General features: G+C 40.5%; 1 protein-coding gene across 1 annotated transcript in view; it reads right to left on the bottom strand.

Moving 5' to 3' along the window:
- Positions 1 to 16,573, bottom strand: part of LOC140324665 (cell surface hyaluronidase CEMIP2-like) — an 89,812-nt gene that overhangs the window by 62,735 nt on the left and 10,504 nt on the right. The window contains exon 3 of the mRNA XM_072402729.1: positions 14,231 to 14,704. Within this exon, the coding sequence (XP_072258830.1) occupies positions 14,231 to 14,704 (474 nt within the window). The remainder of the gene's footprint in view (positions 1 to 14,230; positions 14,705 to 16,573) is intronic.

Raw genomic sequence — 16,573 nt, 5'->3', positions numbered from 1 at the left:
TTCCAAGACATCCTCAGATAATCACATTCATTATAATACAGGTACAGAATGATCTGTTCTGTGACTCTGATACTAAAAATTTGGGTGCAGTAAATTCCTGGACTTTAAGGAAGGATCTGGAGGATCTGTGCAGAACTGAAAGCATGGAGTGTGCATGGATGTAAAATTATCTGTAAATTATACATTTGGGTCATTCTACGGAAAGCCCCTCAGGGTAAATATGAAGTGTAGGTGTGATGGGAAATAATGTAATTTAAACATTCTGATGCAACTGAGTCACAATTCACAGTAAATGGGGCAGGGAAAGCGTAGTCGATGATCACCAGTGTTTGATGGGATCGACCACATTGGAAAACTTTGTCCATTATATTATTCTTCTATGCTGATGCAGCTCTACACTTCCAATAAAAAAACCTGCTAGACATGAAAAACCATGATTTGTCCACCTCTGCACTTTGCTATTTGCTGACTGTTAATGCATGGGTTCGGGAAAGCAGTGGGACTCATCCACACTGTAGTCTGAGCTGGGGTATTGGAAGCTTCCATTTAGAGATGAACTCCTTATATTTCTTAAGAGCCACAAAGAATATTGACCCACTTTGTGAGCATCATACATTCTTGCAAGCCTGGTTATTGCCTTGTAAAATTAGCAGGACATCATTATTACACTGCACATAAACTAAGCTATGGAAGGGATCTAGCAAGGCCACCCAGTACAGGCTGCAGCGGAGGGGGTGGGTTGAAGATTACAACTACAATCACATGGAATTATGGCATAGATCTGGAGGACATACACAAAGCAAACCAAGATAAAGGAAAGAATACAAAATCCTGGAATACAACGTTAATAGATTTAAGGGGGACTATGCAGTTGACAATGCAATTCAATGTGCTGCAGGGCATAAGTAGTGGGATTGAGTAAAATAGAGGAGAATGGAGATGAACTTGTCCAAGTCACCAGGTAGTTTGTTATACGGAGAGGTGAATGGGGGAGAACAAGTGGTAATAGGTTTTTATGTGTTGGTCGTTCTTGCTTAACAAATCACTAAACAATGTTGGGGCAAATGTACTAAAGTTAGCTTTTCACCCAAGATGATCAGGAACAATTGTCTTAGACTAAGTCTAATATCTGTATGTAGCTAAGGAAATCCAGCAAAGGACTCTTTTGTAAACTTTCAGATTTTCCTTTCACATTATAAAATAAAAACAGTAAATCATTAAATCCCAAAGATAGACATAACAAGGTAACTCAGCCTCCTACTAGCAATCCCACAAACAATGCAAAATACAAGGCTACAAAATAAGAAGAGGGAGACCTCCAGCATCCAAAGTTTATGTTAGACCTCATTCACAAAGTTTCACAGTGAGAAACCATTTTTGTGGCATTGTATATTTGGAGAATTTGATTGTGCTGACATGGTGTGACGTAAACAAATGTGATATGGTTTAGTACATGATACCGCTAAATACACGGTGCTTAGAATGGAGTCAACCAATAAATGACCTATGAGATAATGGCCATGATGCTGACCACATTGGCTGTGGCTGATATAGAAATGGAACATTGCTGGAATTGTACTCCAACAATAAACTGTCTACTGCACAGTGCTGAAAGGTTGGAAAGGGGAACAAATAAAAAAGAATAAATCTTTAACATTGAGAAGATGATAAAATAAACTTGTTGTAGGGCATCCCCCATACTGCAAGGAAGAGGAGAGGATTGGAAAACAAGGGGTAAGCTAAGTAACATTTTTACATTTGGGGAGATGATAAAACTAACCTGTTGTACAGAGTTCCCCATACTGCAAGGATATTTTTACTTACCTTACCTTTTGTTTTCCCAGCAACCGATCCTCTCCTCTTCCTTGAAGTATGGGGGATTCACTACAAGTTAGTTTTATCACCTTCCCAATTGTAATAATGTTACTTACCTTACCCCTTGTTTCCCCGGTGGCCAATTCTCTCCTCTTCCCTCTGACTCTCCAGGTCCTGGGTGGGCCCATAGTATTCTCATTTATAATACCAGAGTGCCAGAAACCAATGGAGACCCATTGAGAAGTGTCCTCAGGGGACTGGACATTCCCACCATGTTACCGGCCTCATAAATACAAACACAAAGTTTAGCATTTACTTCCTAACCTGGGTATAACTGGAAAACTTGTCTAAAGTTCCCACCAGGTTCCTTCTTTTATCTCCAGAGAAAGTGAAAAGATATAGGCAAGGAAGTCCTAAAAGTTGGCTTACCAAAGCCCAATATAGAAGGGCTCTCTGAGCACCAGGTACCCAGGGTTTGGTTTATCATTTGAGCTACTTAGGGGTCAATCTATACTGGATGTGGGTCAGATGGGTCCTGGAACACCTCCAACTGTAATGCAAACTTGGACACGGTTTACTTCTATCTACCTGTCAATCAATACAGAGTGAATACTTATTTTTCTAGTCCAATAGATTAAAGCAGCTCAAAAATTATTCTTGCACAGGGGTCCCTTGGTAAATGTATCTGCACAAAGACAATGCTAGGACTTCCTTCATGGTCAATCACTGACAACTGATAAACTCTTCAGTGCTCATTGGACTTCCCCACTTGTCCAGTCGACCTTTGAGTCCAGGGTCATATCTACTCATCATGGGGCTCCATAGTAAAACGTTTATGGGTGCACCATGGCTAACTCTCTGTGCAACATCATACAGGGTCAACTGTGACAATACAAGCCACTGATTGGGACACATTATTGGACTACTGAACCAGTAATGGACTTCTCTGATGTCAACCAGGTCCACTACGACTGCATTGTACATGGGTACGACAAGGCCTCAACCATGACCCACCTATGCTTCTGTCAACCCATGCTACCCATACCATTATCTATTACCTCCACCATCAACCAAAAACTGTATGTTTGCAGTTCAAAACTAATATTTTCCATTTGGTTTACATAGTAGGTTGTATCTCCATCCGCTAGGTATCATATCTGGCCGCCAATTGTGCATAGCAGCCATGATAAAGCATCTCAATAAGTCTCACTCTTCTGCATCCACCATTAAAATATAAATGTAGACCTTTGAGGTCATAATATGGTGAACAACGGGTGATTCACACTGCCCAAAAGTATTTTACCGCATGCATAACAGATGAACTTCATTTCACTGCATTTTCAGAATATTCCATAAAAATGTTGCAACCAAAAATTCAGAAAAGGTTTTTCCTTCATAAATATAGTTGTGAAACATCTAAAATTCCAAACTGTAAACTTTTTTATAGCAAGGGATAAGGAGCAATCATCAAAGTTTATATGCCAAGATTATCACAACTTGTTCAAAAAGCACAAAGCACAAGAAGTAAAAAGCAACACGGGGCCTAGTTAGGTGAGCCGGCCAGGGTCTATTCAGGTGAGCTTTGGGTAGCAATAAAGCGCCTCTCCCATGGGTTTGTTATCCCGGATGAGAGGTGGTGCTGTGTCACAGACATGGATTTGGCAGAGCACAGCAGTTCTTGTCCCTATAGAGTTGGACATTTCCTTAATGTTACCCTCCCATTGCTACATCTGTATCCTTGCGGCAGCACACACCAGGCAGTTATCAGTCTTTCTTCACTTCTACCCAATCAGTGGGTGTGAGATGGAAAGCTTCCCGCTAGGTACAATGAGTTTGTCATTCCTACCAATGACTAATATAAAACAGACCGTGGTTTAACCCCTTCAATACTAATTTCTATCTACATCTCTGCTTTCCCTAATTCTTTTCATATCTTGATAAATGTGCAACCAATTTCATATAATCTTCAATAAGAAATGATAACTGGAATGCCAGGAATTGGACAGAGTGCTTGGAAGTAGATAAAGAACAATGAAAGCTGATGTAGTCAGTTCCCTATTCTTCCACAGGGGGCAGCAATGTATCTCAGTTACAATAGCTACAAAAGTAACTAATTGTAGGAAAAAAGTAAAGTCTGCAGCCTGATAGTATTATGTCTAGGTCTTATGATCAATTATTGTAACTAATATAAATTATATGAGGTACTTATTTAAAAACAGACAAAAGGCATGTTTCAGGCTGCAAAGCAACAAAGTTTATAAATGACCATGGCGCCAAAATCACAAAAGGAATCGATTAAATAATAGGAAAACACGTTACCCCATGCATAAATGAGCACAGATATAAAATAAATCATGTTTTTTGTTTTTTTGGCATATTTTCTTGAACCTGATTGGGTATTCTGTCCAAAGTAAATTATCATCATATACATTAGGCTAAGTGAAATATATATTGCAAAGTGATTTATCATTTTGCTAAGTGAACAGCCTAAACTCACTTAGCAAATCAACCCTATGCTATGTGCTTTATTGTTTATCAGCAGTCATTTTTATAGTTGTGCATTGGTTAAGTTGATCGGCCTGAAAAGTTGCAGCTAACAGCAGAGGCTTTACTAAATATTTATAATGTAGAGATTATACATTATAAATATTCATTCATATGCCTGTGAAAAAAACTTTTCTCTCTTTAATTTTCCAAGATTGTAGTAGATCCCTCTAATGCTCAGCTATGGATATCTCCTCTGGAATAGGTTGAGGCATTGGATGTCTGGGCTGGGGAGCATTTGCCCACTGGGCCAGGACTAATGTGATATGTTGGGCCCTATTATGAGTGTGTGATATAGTTGTGTCTTACAAACTTGTACTTTCCTAGCTTGCAGTAGACACCTTTAATGCTCAGTTATGGATATCTCCTCTGGAATTGGTTGAGGCATTGGATGTCTGGGCTGGGAAGAAATTTGCCCACTGGGCCAGGACTAATGCGATATGTTGGGTCCTATCTTACAAACTTGTACTTTCCTAGCTTGCAGTAGACACCTCTAATGCTCAGTTATGGATATCTCCTCTGGAATTGGTTGGGGCAGTGGATGTCTGGGCTGGGGAGCATAGGGACATTTGCCCACTGGGCCAGGACTAATGCGATATGTTGGGCTCTATCATGAGTCTGTGATACCTAGTTATCTTTGTCTCTTACAATATCTCACAGTGGGTGGTTCCCCAGCACCATCTTCCTTTTTTGCTTTGGGATGTCATGTGACCAAATGTTGAGATCTGCACAGAAAGCTGCTGCCTAAAGATGTGAAAAGCTGTGCCACCATATTAGTATTCCCAGCAGGAACTGTGCCCCATGGCACACATGTGCATGGTACATTTTATTTATCTTGTCTATCAGTCCTTAATATGAAGTGGCCATCTGGTCATTGGTTTCCAGCTCTCCCCAGGTCATTGGTTGAGGGACCAATTTCTTCCACAGATCCCATTGCTCCATTTCTCCACCATTATACCCCCTCTACCCCAAACCTTTCCTCACCACTTATCACATCCTCCTGAAACCCTCTTAGGCTGAGTAGACATGCTCAATTATTGTCATTGGAAATGATCTTTCATGATTGTTTCCAGTGACAAAAGACTGAAGAAAAGGAATAAACGAGTGCTGTACACAGAACGACCATTCTATTCTATGGAGATGGGTGAACGAGTGAGCAGCACCCCGCTGCGTTCCCCTCCCTTCACCTGTATTGCAAATCATTGTCTGTTGTTCATGTATCTGTCAGGATCAGGACGGATCCATTAACAACGTCGGTCGTCCTCTGTACACTTGTCAGATCCTCACTCAAGAAGAGCCCAGCCATTCGGGCGAGAATAATCCAACGTATGTACATAGATTTAGGCTATACACACGTGCAAAGATCTTTCACAATCTTTTCAAATGACAAACAACTGCACGAGCGTTGTACATACAGCACCGTTCTGCTCTATGTAGGTGGGAGAACAATGGAGCGGCACCCCACTGTGCTCTCTCCCATTCACTTGCATTACGGTCTTTTATAATCCATCGTCCATGGATCTGCCAGGACAGTCATTTGGATGATGGACAACGAGTGCTGTACACATGCAAGATTCACAGCTGATATCAGATCTGAGCCGATTATCGGACGAGAACCATTGCATGTGTGTACCCAGCCTTTCTTGTCTACCACTTGCATATCCACAATCTTCTCCTTACCACTTCCAAATACAAAAACTAACCTACACAACTTGCCAATTGCCAGACACTAATCTCTGGGACAGTCCTGGCTGCGGGGCATTTGTCTTACCAGCCCCCAGTACATACCACCAAGCATAATTGTCTATGAAGAGTTTGTCTATAATAAATCTCCTCCTGGAAATCCTTGTCACACTTCTGATCTCACACACTGTATATTGTACATGTTATTGCTTATAAACTGAGTTCAGATTATTTTACCGTGGCATTTCTAACCCCCCCCCCGGGCACCGACTGACAAATGCTAGCACTAACAGGCTTTCGCTGGTCGGCTTTCTCAGGAATCAGGAAATGTCTGTGCAGGTGTTTGTGAAGGTTGCAAAAGTCTAGCCAAGCGATTCCTTTATATTTATCACCTTCACATTGACACTGCTTGTAAAAACTAGTTGTAAGCGCCTAAAACCACTTGAACAAGAAATATTTGCAAGCAGCATGAATTCAAGTCCATGGAGACGGCGGGGGGTAAAGTAGTGTACAAAAAAGTGCAAACAATTCTGCAACTTTGGTAGGTACACACGTGAAATGGTTCTCAACTAATAATCGGCTCAGGGCTGATATCGGACAAGAACCTTGAGTGTGTACAGCGCTCGTCATCCATCATCTGAACAACTGTACACAGATGACGGACGACCAACAATCATAATGGAAGTGAAGGGGAGAGAGCACAGCGGGGTGCCGCTCCGTCGTTCCCCCCTCTCCATAGAACAGAATGGTGCTGTATGTACATCACTCGTTCATGCACTATGGGTCATTTAAGATCCTTTCCAACGACAATTATTTCACGTGTGTACTTAGCCTAAGCCCTGTACAGACATCAGATGACTGTGGCTGGAAATGATCTTTCCTGATCATATCCAGTGATAGATTATCAAACAAATATTGTACAGACAGCTCTGTTCTGTTCTATAGAGAGGGGAGGGGGGAGGAAGAGCGAGCAGCACCCTGCTGTGCTCTCCTCCATAGAAGATCCAGCAGTCATTCCTGGCATTAAAGACATGTGTCCGATTTTCACCCAATATGAGCGCATATTCATTTCAGGTGGTAATCTTCTGACATGTAGAATCTTTAATAAAGATGAATTTAGAAAAAAATAATTCAGAGATTTCAAATCAATGAATGGCTTTGTAGTATGAGTGTCACCCGGACTGCACATAACATAAATGAATTGTGAATTATTTTTGTGCACACTGAACCCTATGACCGACCTTCATTAAAATTTGAAGTTTATAACCTGAAGTTTCCCCAATTCCATAGCACAGAGAAGAGAACATGTCAGTGCAATATACCAGAGGCTGACCGCAGCATTTATTGATGTTTTGTAATGCTGTGACAACACATAAAAGTTTCTACAATGCTGACACTAGGTGGCCTGGTCCACTGCACCATTGTCATTGCATTTAATGTATTTCCTGTTCAGACCTGCCATTTGGTTTTTTGTTAACTGCAGACTTCAGGGAAATAATTAAATACGACATCTTCTTCTGAAGAATGTGCCATTTATCATCCCCTATGCAGATTAATAATACATGTTATTCTTGTATCATCACTTACTAGATTTCTTAGAAGCTGAGTAATAGATAAAAGTTACACGAGCAGCACATGTCTCACCGATTATATCATTCTGGGAAGTTTAATGGTTTAGGAGCTAAATTCAGATGGACATAGTGTGCTGTTCTGTAAAACGAATGGGGTTCCAATTAAATGTTCCAATTAAATCAGCTTAATACATTCCAGGTGCATTAAAACAAAAGGTCTGAAATGGACAAGAAAAGCCTTTAAGCAGCCAAGTTGCTTTATAGTAGGACCCTTTCTTTCTGTGTAGAAGCAGCAGGGTCTCTGCAGAGGACGGGCAGCCCTTGCTGAGCCAAACCTATAGTTCTGCAATGAACAAAGTCCATGCTCCTTGCTGATTGGAGGCCTCCAGCCCTCAGCAGGCAACGTGTCAGTCCTCTGCAAGGAGGTCATTGCTACCCTACAAAAACCAATCGTCTACTGTATGCTGGCCAGGGACAGGCTCCAAATTACGTTTATTTGGAAAATGTCTTTCACTAGAACAAACCATAATTTGTCAACGAAAATGAAATAATGTGTCCGCAACCAAAGAAGTGCCAAGAAATTGGCTGCAGAACACAGCACCAAATACAGCTGATGTGTTAGCCTTAAGGAATGAAACTGAACTACCAGGTATCCATGGCCCTCCTTCTGTATTTATTATTAATATTGCACCGTATTTATATAGCGCCATCATATTACACAGCACTGTACAAACCCCATAGTCGTGCCACTAACTGTCCCTCAGAGGAGCTCACAATCTAATGTCCCTACCATAGTCATATGTTATTAATGTAGTCTAAGGTCAATTTTGGGGGAAAGCCAATTAACATCACTGCATGTTTTTGGGATGTGGGAGGAAAACGGGGTACCCAGAGGAAACCCATGCAGACATGGGTAGAACCTGCAAACTCCATGCAGATAGTGTACTGGCCAAGACTTGAACCTGGGTACAAGGGTGGCAAAGGCCAGAGTGCTAACCACTGAGCCACCATATTGCTTAGGAAATGTAAACGGCAATCCTGGGATGTGCCAATAGTTGAATATAATTACTTTAACCAGCTGCACCCCTGGCCTTCATCCTGTGCAGAATTTTGACCTGAGCTTCCCCATCCATGGAAACTTTAATGGTCTTCTAGCTGCAGATTTATGGCACTCAGTGATTTTGTCAGGGCCCTATAATGTAGGACAAGTTTCTTCTCATCAGGAGGACATTAGAGCCCCCTCTTTACATTAACAGTCTCCTTTTAAATCTAGACCACCCTTTTTTACATTAGAGCTCCTTCCCCTCCACAATAAGTTCCCATTTTTATATATGGACCCATGCCTCCATATCAAAATTCCCCCACAATGTCAGGTTCCAAATTTACATGAAAGTCCTCCTTTACATTAGAGACTCCATCCATATCAGAGTCTCCCCTTCATGTCAGAGTCTTACCCTTCACAGTGGAGTTCCTCCTTTTACATCAGGGTGCTACCTGTACATCATAGCCCCACCATCGCATCCGAGTACCTCCTTTATATCAGAATCCTACATTGATGTCAGGAGTCCCCCAGACCCCTGGTAATGTGGACCCTTAGCGACTCACCTAAGTGTTATCTGTCTTCGACACCTCACTGTTTTTGAGATCTACCATTGTCTTTCTTTGTTGGGCTCTGACAGATGAGCCAGGAGCAGGAAGCCAATGGTGGAAGGTCTCCTCTTTTAGCTCTATGTACAAAAGTGAGTGGTCATGAGAAAGGACCTAACCAGACCTTTGGATTAAGGGGCCCAGTCTCCGTTGCCAGGTCTTTTTTCGGGCACACAGCTTGAGTGTCCACATAGCTGGGGCCGGATAAATTCTATCTACCTAATGAAACATTCCAAGTGGGGAGCGCCATTTACATTTCCCAAGAACACTAATACATTACCAGTATGTTCTTCACATATTTTTACATCAAAGTCCTTCCTTTACATCAGAATCCTACATTGACATCAGGAGTCCCCCAGACCTCTGGTAATGTGGACCCTCAGCAACTCACCCAAGTGTAACCTCACTAGCCACTCGCTGTTTTTGAGATCTTCTACCATTGTCTTTCTTTGTTGGGTTCTGACAGAATGAAGCCAATGGTGGAAGGTCTCCTCTTTTGGTTTCATGTACAATAGTGAGTGGTCATAAGAAAGGACCCCACCAACCCTTTGGAGTAATGGACCCCGTCTTAATTGAGACCTTTACAACCCCTGCCACTGGCCATTCTAATACTTGTATGTCTGTTATTGCACCTATGTCAGCCCAAAAAGAGATCCAGCTACCATAATGTACAATAGGAGCCAGGTCCTTTTCGGGCACATTGATTGAGTGTCTACAAAGAGGGATAGGAGCTGGATCTGCAGAAATCCCATCTACCTTATAGAACATTTCAAGTGGGGAGCACCATTTACATTTCTCAAGAACACTCATTTTACATCATAGTCCCTCCTTTACATCAGAATCCTACATTGACACCAGGAGTCCCCCAGACCCCTGGTAAGGACCTTCAGCAACTCACGCAAGTGTAACCTCACTGATTTTGAGATCTTCTACCATCGTCTTCCTTTCTTGGGCTCTGAGAGATGAGCCAGGGGAAGGAAGCCAATGGTAGAAGTTCTCCTCTTTTGGTTCTATGAACAAAAGTGAGTGGTCCTAAGAAGGGCCTCCACCAGCCCTCTGGAGTAAAGCAAGATGGGGCTGCAGAAATCCCATCTACCTAATGGAACATTCCAAGTGAGGAGCTCCATTTACATTTCTCATTCTATATCAGAATATTGCATGTTAATAACAGAATATTGCATGTTCTTCGCAGCATGAAAAAAATGTATCTAACCCAGATTACCATAAAAAAGTTTTCCTAGGACTTTTGGCCTCCCAAATCTTATCCTATGTATGGGCTCCTGTGACACATTGCATTAACAAGCTTGAGTTTAGGTCTTTACCTTTGACAGAATCTTCTTTACTTCTGAACCCTTCAGAATTAGACTTAATAGTAGTCACATGTTTAGTTTGATGGGGTCGGGAAGGCGGATTGCATCATAACCACAACTAGAGCTATATTTAGTATAGTCAGCATTCCCCGCAGAATGAACATGTATAAAACACGCTGTCCCCACTGACAACAGTTATTTGCACCTCAGACATGAAGCAGATGCAATCACAGTATAGCCGCCAATGTGTTGCATCATAACTGCATTGCCTAAGTGTGAAATCTAAGCAAATATTAAAAAACAACAAAATATTGCAATATGTATTCATTAAAAATAATTGACTGTAACTAGTTTATTCATTTCAATTTGTCTAGACGTAAAGCTTCTGTAAGTTTGCAGTGCAGCAATGGTCAGCAATAGGAACCAATCAAGCTTTGCAGTTTGCACATGTGCAGGGAGGAGGAAAGAGCAGAGAGATTATCCATTGAGCCTGATTTATTAAAACACTCCAAGATAGATTGGGAGACTTTCTTGGGAGATCCTGGGTGATCCAGCAAACTTGGAATGTATTTCTTAAAATCATTTTCTATTATATGGCAAATGTTTACAATCCTGAATCAAATCCATTCCAGGGTTCAGCTATGATAGTCATTTCTTCTCCAGCCTTGGAGAGCTTTAATAAACCCAGTTCTTTAAAGTGTAATTTTGACTTAGTTTTGCTGCTGATTTAGAGGTCAATGATGTGGCTATGTGGTTCAGCGCTGGTGTCTGATCCAATAACCTAATTATTAGAATAACACTTCCAGGATGTCATTCAAATGTTTATTTAGCTGCTAGCTTGGAATTTAGCTTTAATTATAAAAGTCATAGTTAATTGGCCACAACAGCCAAGCCTGCAAAGTGTTGACTTTAGTACAGTATATTACTGGTTCCCGAGGTGTATATACAATCATGGCTGTGCAGGAACAGACCTGGGAATCAGGGCTATATGTACAAAGGTATGGCATTCATGGCTCATAAATGAATTAATAGGAAATTAATGGGATTTCCAACTGAATTGCATTTCCTACATTGAAATCTAAGTCATTCAAACCGTATAGAAAAAGTAATGTGTACAGGGGGGCACCAGCTGGATGGACTTTGGAGGATGCCACACATACAGGATGCCATATTTTTTATTAAATTACATTACAATGTTGATGTTTTTCAGTAGAACGGCATTCAAATACTGAATGTGCAAAGTAAATGCAAATAGCAAATAATATTCCTAATTTTTAGTAAGGGTTTACCTAGGCTCTAAATATTGTCATTATCCTCATGCAGCATCTTATACTGATGTGGATGTATGTATATCATGTACTGGCAATTGTACACAGCTTATATTGGACCAATTATCAGTGTTGGGGTGTCTGGGCTTCTTTGTGCAATACAGGAAGATCATTGCTGGTTGATAGGGTGTTGTACATCAAAGGACCCTAGTTCGGGTCTTCTCTCCAGATCTCTCAGTCTTAATGCAAGAAGTGGACAGTTCTTTGGAGGAAATGTCAAATAGCCTTCACAGGCGAAAGTATATCTGGAGGAGTAGGGGGTTCCTAGGCACAATACATACTCATAGATAACTCCCATATGTCATGCATATCTTCCGTGAATAAAAGTGGAGGATGACCAGGGGCAGTCAGGGTGAAAGGAGGGGATTGGATCATCCTGTTCGTCAGTGTTTTTCAACCAGGGATCCATTGAACCCAAGGGTTCCTACAGAGTTTGCTGGGGGTTCCTTGAGCAATTAGCAATTTTTACCTCTTAGGTCACTTTAAGTGACACCAATAATCTTTTTGGCTATCTGTAAGAGCGACATTTTTCCCAATGGCCAGCAATGTAAGAGGCACTCTTCCCACTGACCACCATACCAATATACTGTGAGCTGTGGATAGATAGCTGAAGACCTGAAAGCTATTTCAAGGGTCCCCCAATGTTAAAATAGACAGGAATCACTGCTGTATATCCTCCAGCCCATAAACATTATCTGTAAGGTATCATGCATTTATGGTTGTTATGAGCAGGTTATGCAAAAAGGACCCAGACATCATTCAAAGCACAAGATAGCAAATAACAATGTTAAATATATATGTTACATATATACTTTTTACCAAATAAATATATAAAATATATTTATCTACCATAAACCTTTCCTATGGATAGATTTATTCATACTACTCATAGTTGAATTGAACCTTTGGTATATATGTTTTATTGCAATACCTTTATACCTAATATCAATTACTTTACTATATGACTATTGCTGTGCACTTACAGGCCTATTCTGAATACATCGATGGGATTAACAGCATGCAATACCTTTTTGGTCACCAAAAATTTCAACACCTTTATTTAATCTTTGCGCCATCATTTATAACATCTATCCCTATGTGTCTCCAGGAGACGGTACTTATTTAACACATCACTCCAAACGACTCCTTATATATAACTCATTAGGTATACCCATTGCCCTTTGATAGTAAAATGGTTTTATTCATTATTAGTGTTATAGACTGCCGTACCTTGTTCATCTGCCACTAGCATTGCCTTTTGTGTAAGCCTTACTACTAACCATCTAAAAGTAAGTTTCAAACCTGACCTGAAGCATCGTACTAATAATCCTACCAGATAATAATTCATCTACCTACATTATACTATACAATTATATGCAGACATTTATCTTAATATTATATATATATATCTTCACTTATGCAAATAAAGGTATTAGGCTATAAGTTACCGGTATATTACCTATATTACGTACTCTAATACCTATATATTATATGTATGACACATATATTCACTGTTTATTGTCTGCATTATTTTAGGCACTTTGCTTTACACCGTATATTACTGATATGTTCCCCTGTTGCATATTCTTATTATGTTTATATTTTCTGTATAGAAAGTTTAGTTAAACCCCTGAGGAAGCCGACACTGGTGAAATGCGTCGGGACTATTTATCGAAACGGTCACTTTAATTTACTGGTTAGAACATCTATGTCTAGTATCAAAACAACCCAGCCCTGTGACTGTCTAACTCGACTGGGTTATCTTTTGAATACTATGTAAACTGTACAATTATGTATATGACTAAATTGTATCAATACATAATTAGGATTTATACCTTAAACTTACGTGCATGTGAACTTCTTTCTTTTGTTCCCTTTAACCTTGTTCATTTCCATTACCAAAGAGGTGGCTCCCCAAAAATATACTCATTATTCTATTTAACATTTGAAAAATATTGAAAGTCTTTTTTTTGTAGCAAGTAACAATGGCATTTCCAGCTTTATATCCATTCAATGGCACTTCAAACCATTGTTATATTGGACAGTAGAGTGTCATTAGTGTCAAAATATTCTTCATACATGCATGGTTTCAGAATATCAAAGTGTGCGCCAAGACCCAAGTGCCCCCTGTTCCCATTGTCTATACAAAATTCACATACCACCATCAACTTTGCCAATTTGAGTTATGAAATATGGATGGCCACTCTCAGCAGACCACCATTTGACCAAAGGAAGATATAGAAAGAAGTCAAAGCTGGAAGATCAACATGCAGAGATCAGAAAAATAAAACCAGATATAAGTAGGCATGCATTGACCAATAACATTGCCTACCTGTTGATGGTTTATTAGGGTTCTTCACAGGTTTTCCAGTTTTGTAGATTCGCTTCTTTAGCAAAGAGAAAGCTTTGTTTTGTTGAGACTCAACCAAAAATCCCAGATCTCCCAGGAATCTCAGCACTCTGTGGAGCAGCAGTGGTTTCACATTGACTTGTAAAAGTTTTAGGGGACTAATGAGGGTCTCTGTAGGCTTTAGATCCTGGTCACAACTGTCGTATGGAAAGATACTCCAAGCCAAGTTGGGCCCTAAAGCCGATACTAAAACATGTCGGGATAGTTTGAGGAGTACTGCACAGGGCCAAGTCTTTCCCTTCCAATGCACATTCAAATGATGGCCTCCATTAGTCTTTACATTGTCTCCTAGATCCTGAAGGCCCCCAGCAGCCTCCCGTGTGGACCTTCTCACCACATTGTAATCCAAATGTCTTAATGAGGAGGAGAAGTCATCATAACTGCTGTTTGAACATACTAAACATAGAAATAAAACAGACTTGGTGATTTTTCTTGAAAATACTCATTTTGCATGCATACAGTGCAGATGGTCCGATATAAAGCAACCTGACCATGCAAACCTCAGGACCATGTAAACTTCAGGTAATAGAGGACCACAGACTCCATCATGATGGAGGTAGTGAAGGACAACAAAAAGTCAAACTCCAATATAATGCATGTTGTAGGTCAGGTAAAGGACCGTCCATATCTGAGGAATGGATTTCCACTTTGTAGATGTTACTGCCAAATATGCAAAATATTTTGAGTTTATTATTTTGCATTACTGTAAAGTTCCTGTATAGCTTATGGGTCTATTTTTGTACATTTATGATATTTTAAAACTAAGCACTTATTTGCACCTTTTTTTAAATTGATCCTATCACCAAACTTTATTTCACAGTGTTCACCCCAGACCCTTTTAGCTGGGCGCACCACCCAGCACTTTTCAGTAATGCCCAGTTGTTTCTGGGTGGCTACTGAAAAGTTGGATCACAATACAACAGTCACCACTCACCTACAGCTTCTTTCCACCCAACTCTTATGGGGAGAATACAGATTTCAGCAACAACTTTCTCATAAGATTATACATGGAATAACCTATTTTTTAACCAATAACCATTTCAATAACTTCATTTAATTGTTTTTTAATTGTACAAATGTCCCTTGTGTAGACACTCAAAACCCCCGAGACTGGCAGGATCCACCAGTTCAACTGATGGGTTACACCTTGGATGTGATGTTAACCACCCGAGGAGACCCAGAGATGTCATTAATGATAACATACCTGTGTTATTTGAGTGTTAATTGACCTTTTTACCATTGGGGATCTCTTAAAATAACTTTCAGGACCTCAGGGAACCCCTTCTAAAATGACTATATCCACAGCTTACAGTATATTAGTGTGGTGGTCAGTAGGAAGAACGTCTCTTACAACGCTGGCCATTGGGAAGAATGTCACCCTTACAGATAGCCAAAAAGATCATTGGTGTCACTTAAACTGACCTGGAAGCCACAAACTGCTCGTTTCTCAAGGAACCCCTAACAACCTCTGCAGGAACAAAAGTTCAAACAATATAGCAAGGCAGATGGGCTATTATAGCATATAATTTATACTTTACTGCATTGAGATAACAGTAGTAAATGACAATACCAATTCCCAATATAATTTTTCAGGACAAATTGGCACTATATAAAGCACTTCTCATGCACCATAGGATAGTTTCAGCAGTTTAAATGTCCAATAAATTATTACAGTCCAACGCGTTTCGCTGTTAAAAGGCTTCTTTAGGGGTGATTGCGACATGTGATATGGAATGTGTGGACAATCAACCTTTGGAGGAACCCTGCTTGAGAAACACTTTTTTATAATATGCCCCTTTGTTTCTCCCCTGACTAGTGCATTAAGGATTATTTAGGGAATTAAGGGAAGGGCAGATTACCTGTGTCCAGCATTGACTTGGGTCCCAAGTTCGAATCTAGGCCAGGACACTGCATGAAGTTTGCAGGTTGTCGCTGTGTTTGCGTGGGTTTACTCCGGGTACTCCAGGTTACCCCACATCCTAAAAACATGCAGTTAGGTTAATTGGCCTTCTCCCAAAATTGACCTTGGACTGTGGTAATGACATATGACTATGGTAGGGACATTAGATTGTGAGCCCCTTTGAGGGACAGCTAGTGGCATGACTATGGACTTTGTACAGCGCTGTGTAATATGTTGTCTCTATATAAATACTGGAAAATAATAATAATTCTAGACTTGAAGTTGACCTCAGAGTGGCTCAGCCACATTCCTAACTGCTCCCATTTGCATGCAGTTGCAATTGTGACAAGGCACTTATGGCTGCA

This window comes from Pyxicephalus adspersus, chromosome 2 (genome assembly GCF_032062135.1).
Source record: "Pyxicephalus adspersus chromosome 2, UCB_Pads_2.0, whole genome shotgun sequence".
Classification (NCBI taxonomy): domain Eukaryota; kingdom Metazoa; phylum Chordata; class Amphibia; order Anura; family Pyxicephalidae; genus Pyxicephalus; species Pyxicephalus adspersus.
Note: the sequence above shows the minus strand (reverse complement) of the source record. Positions and strands in the feature narration are given on the sequence as shown.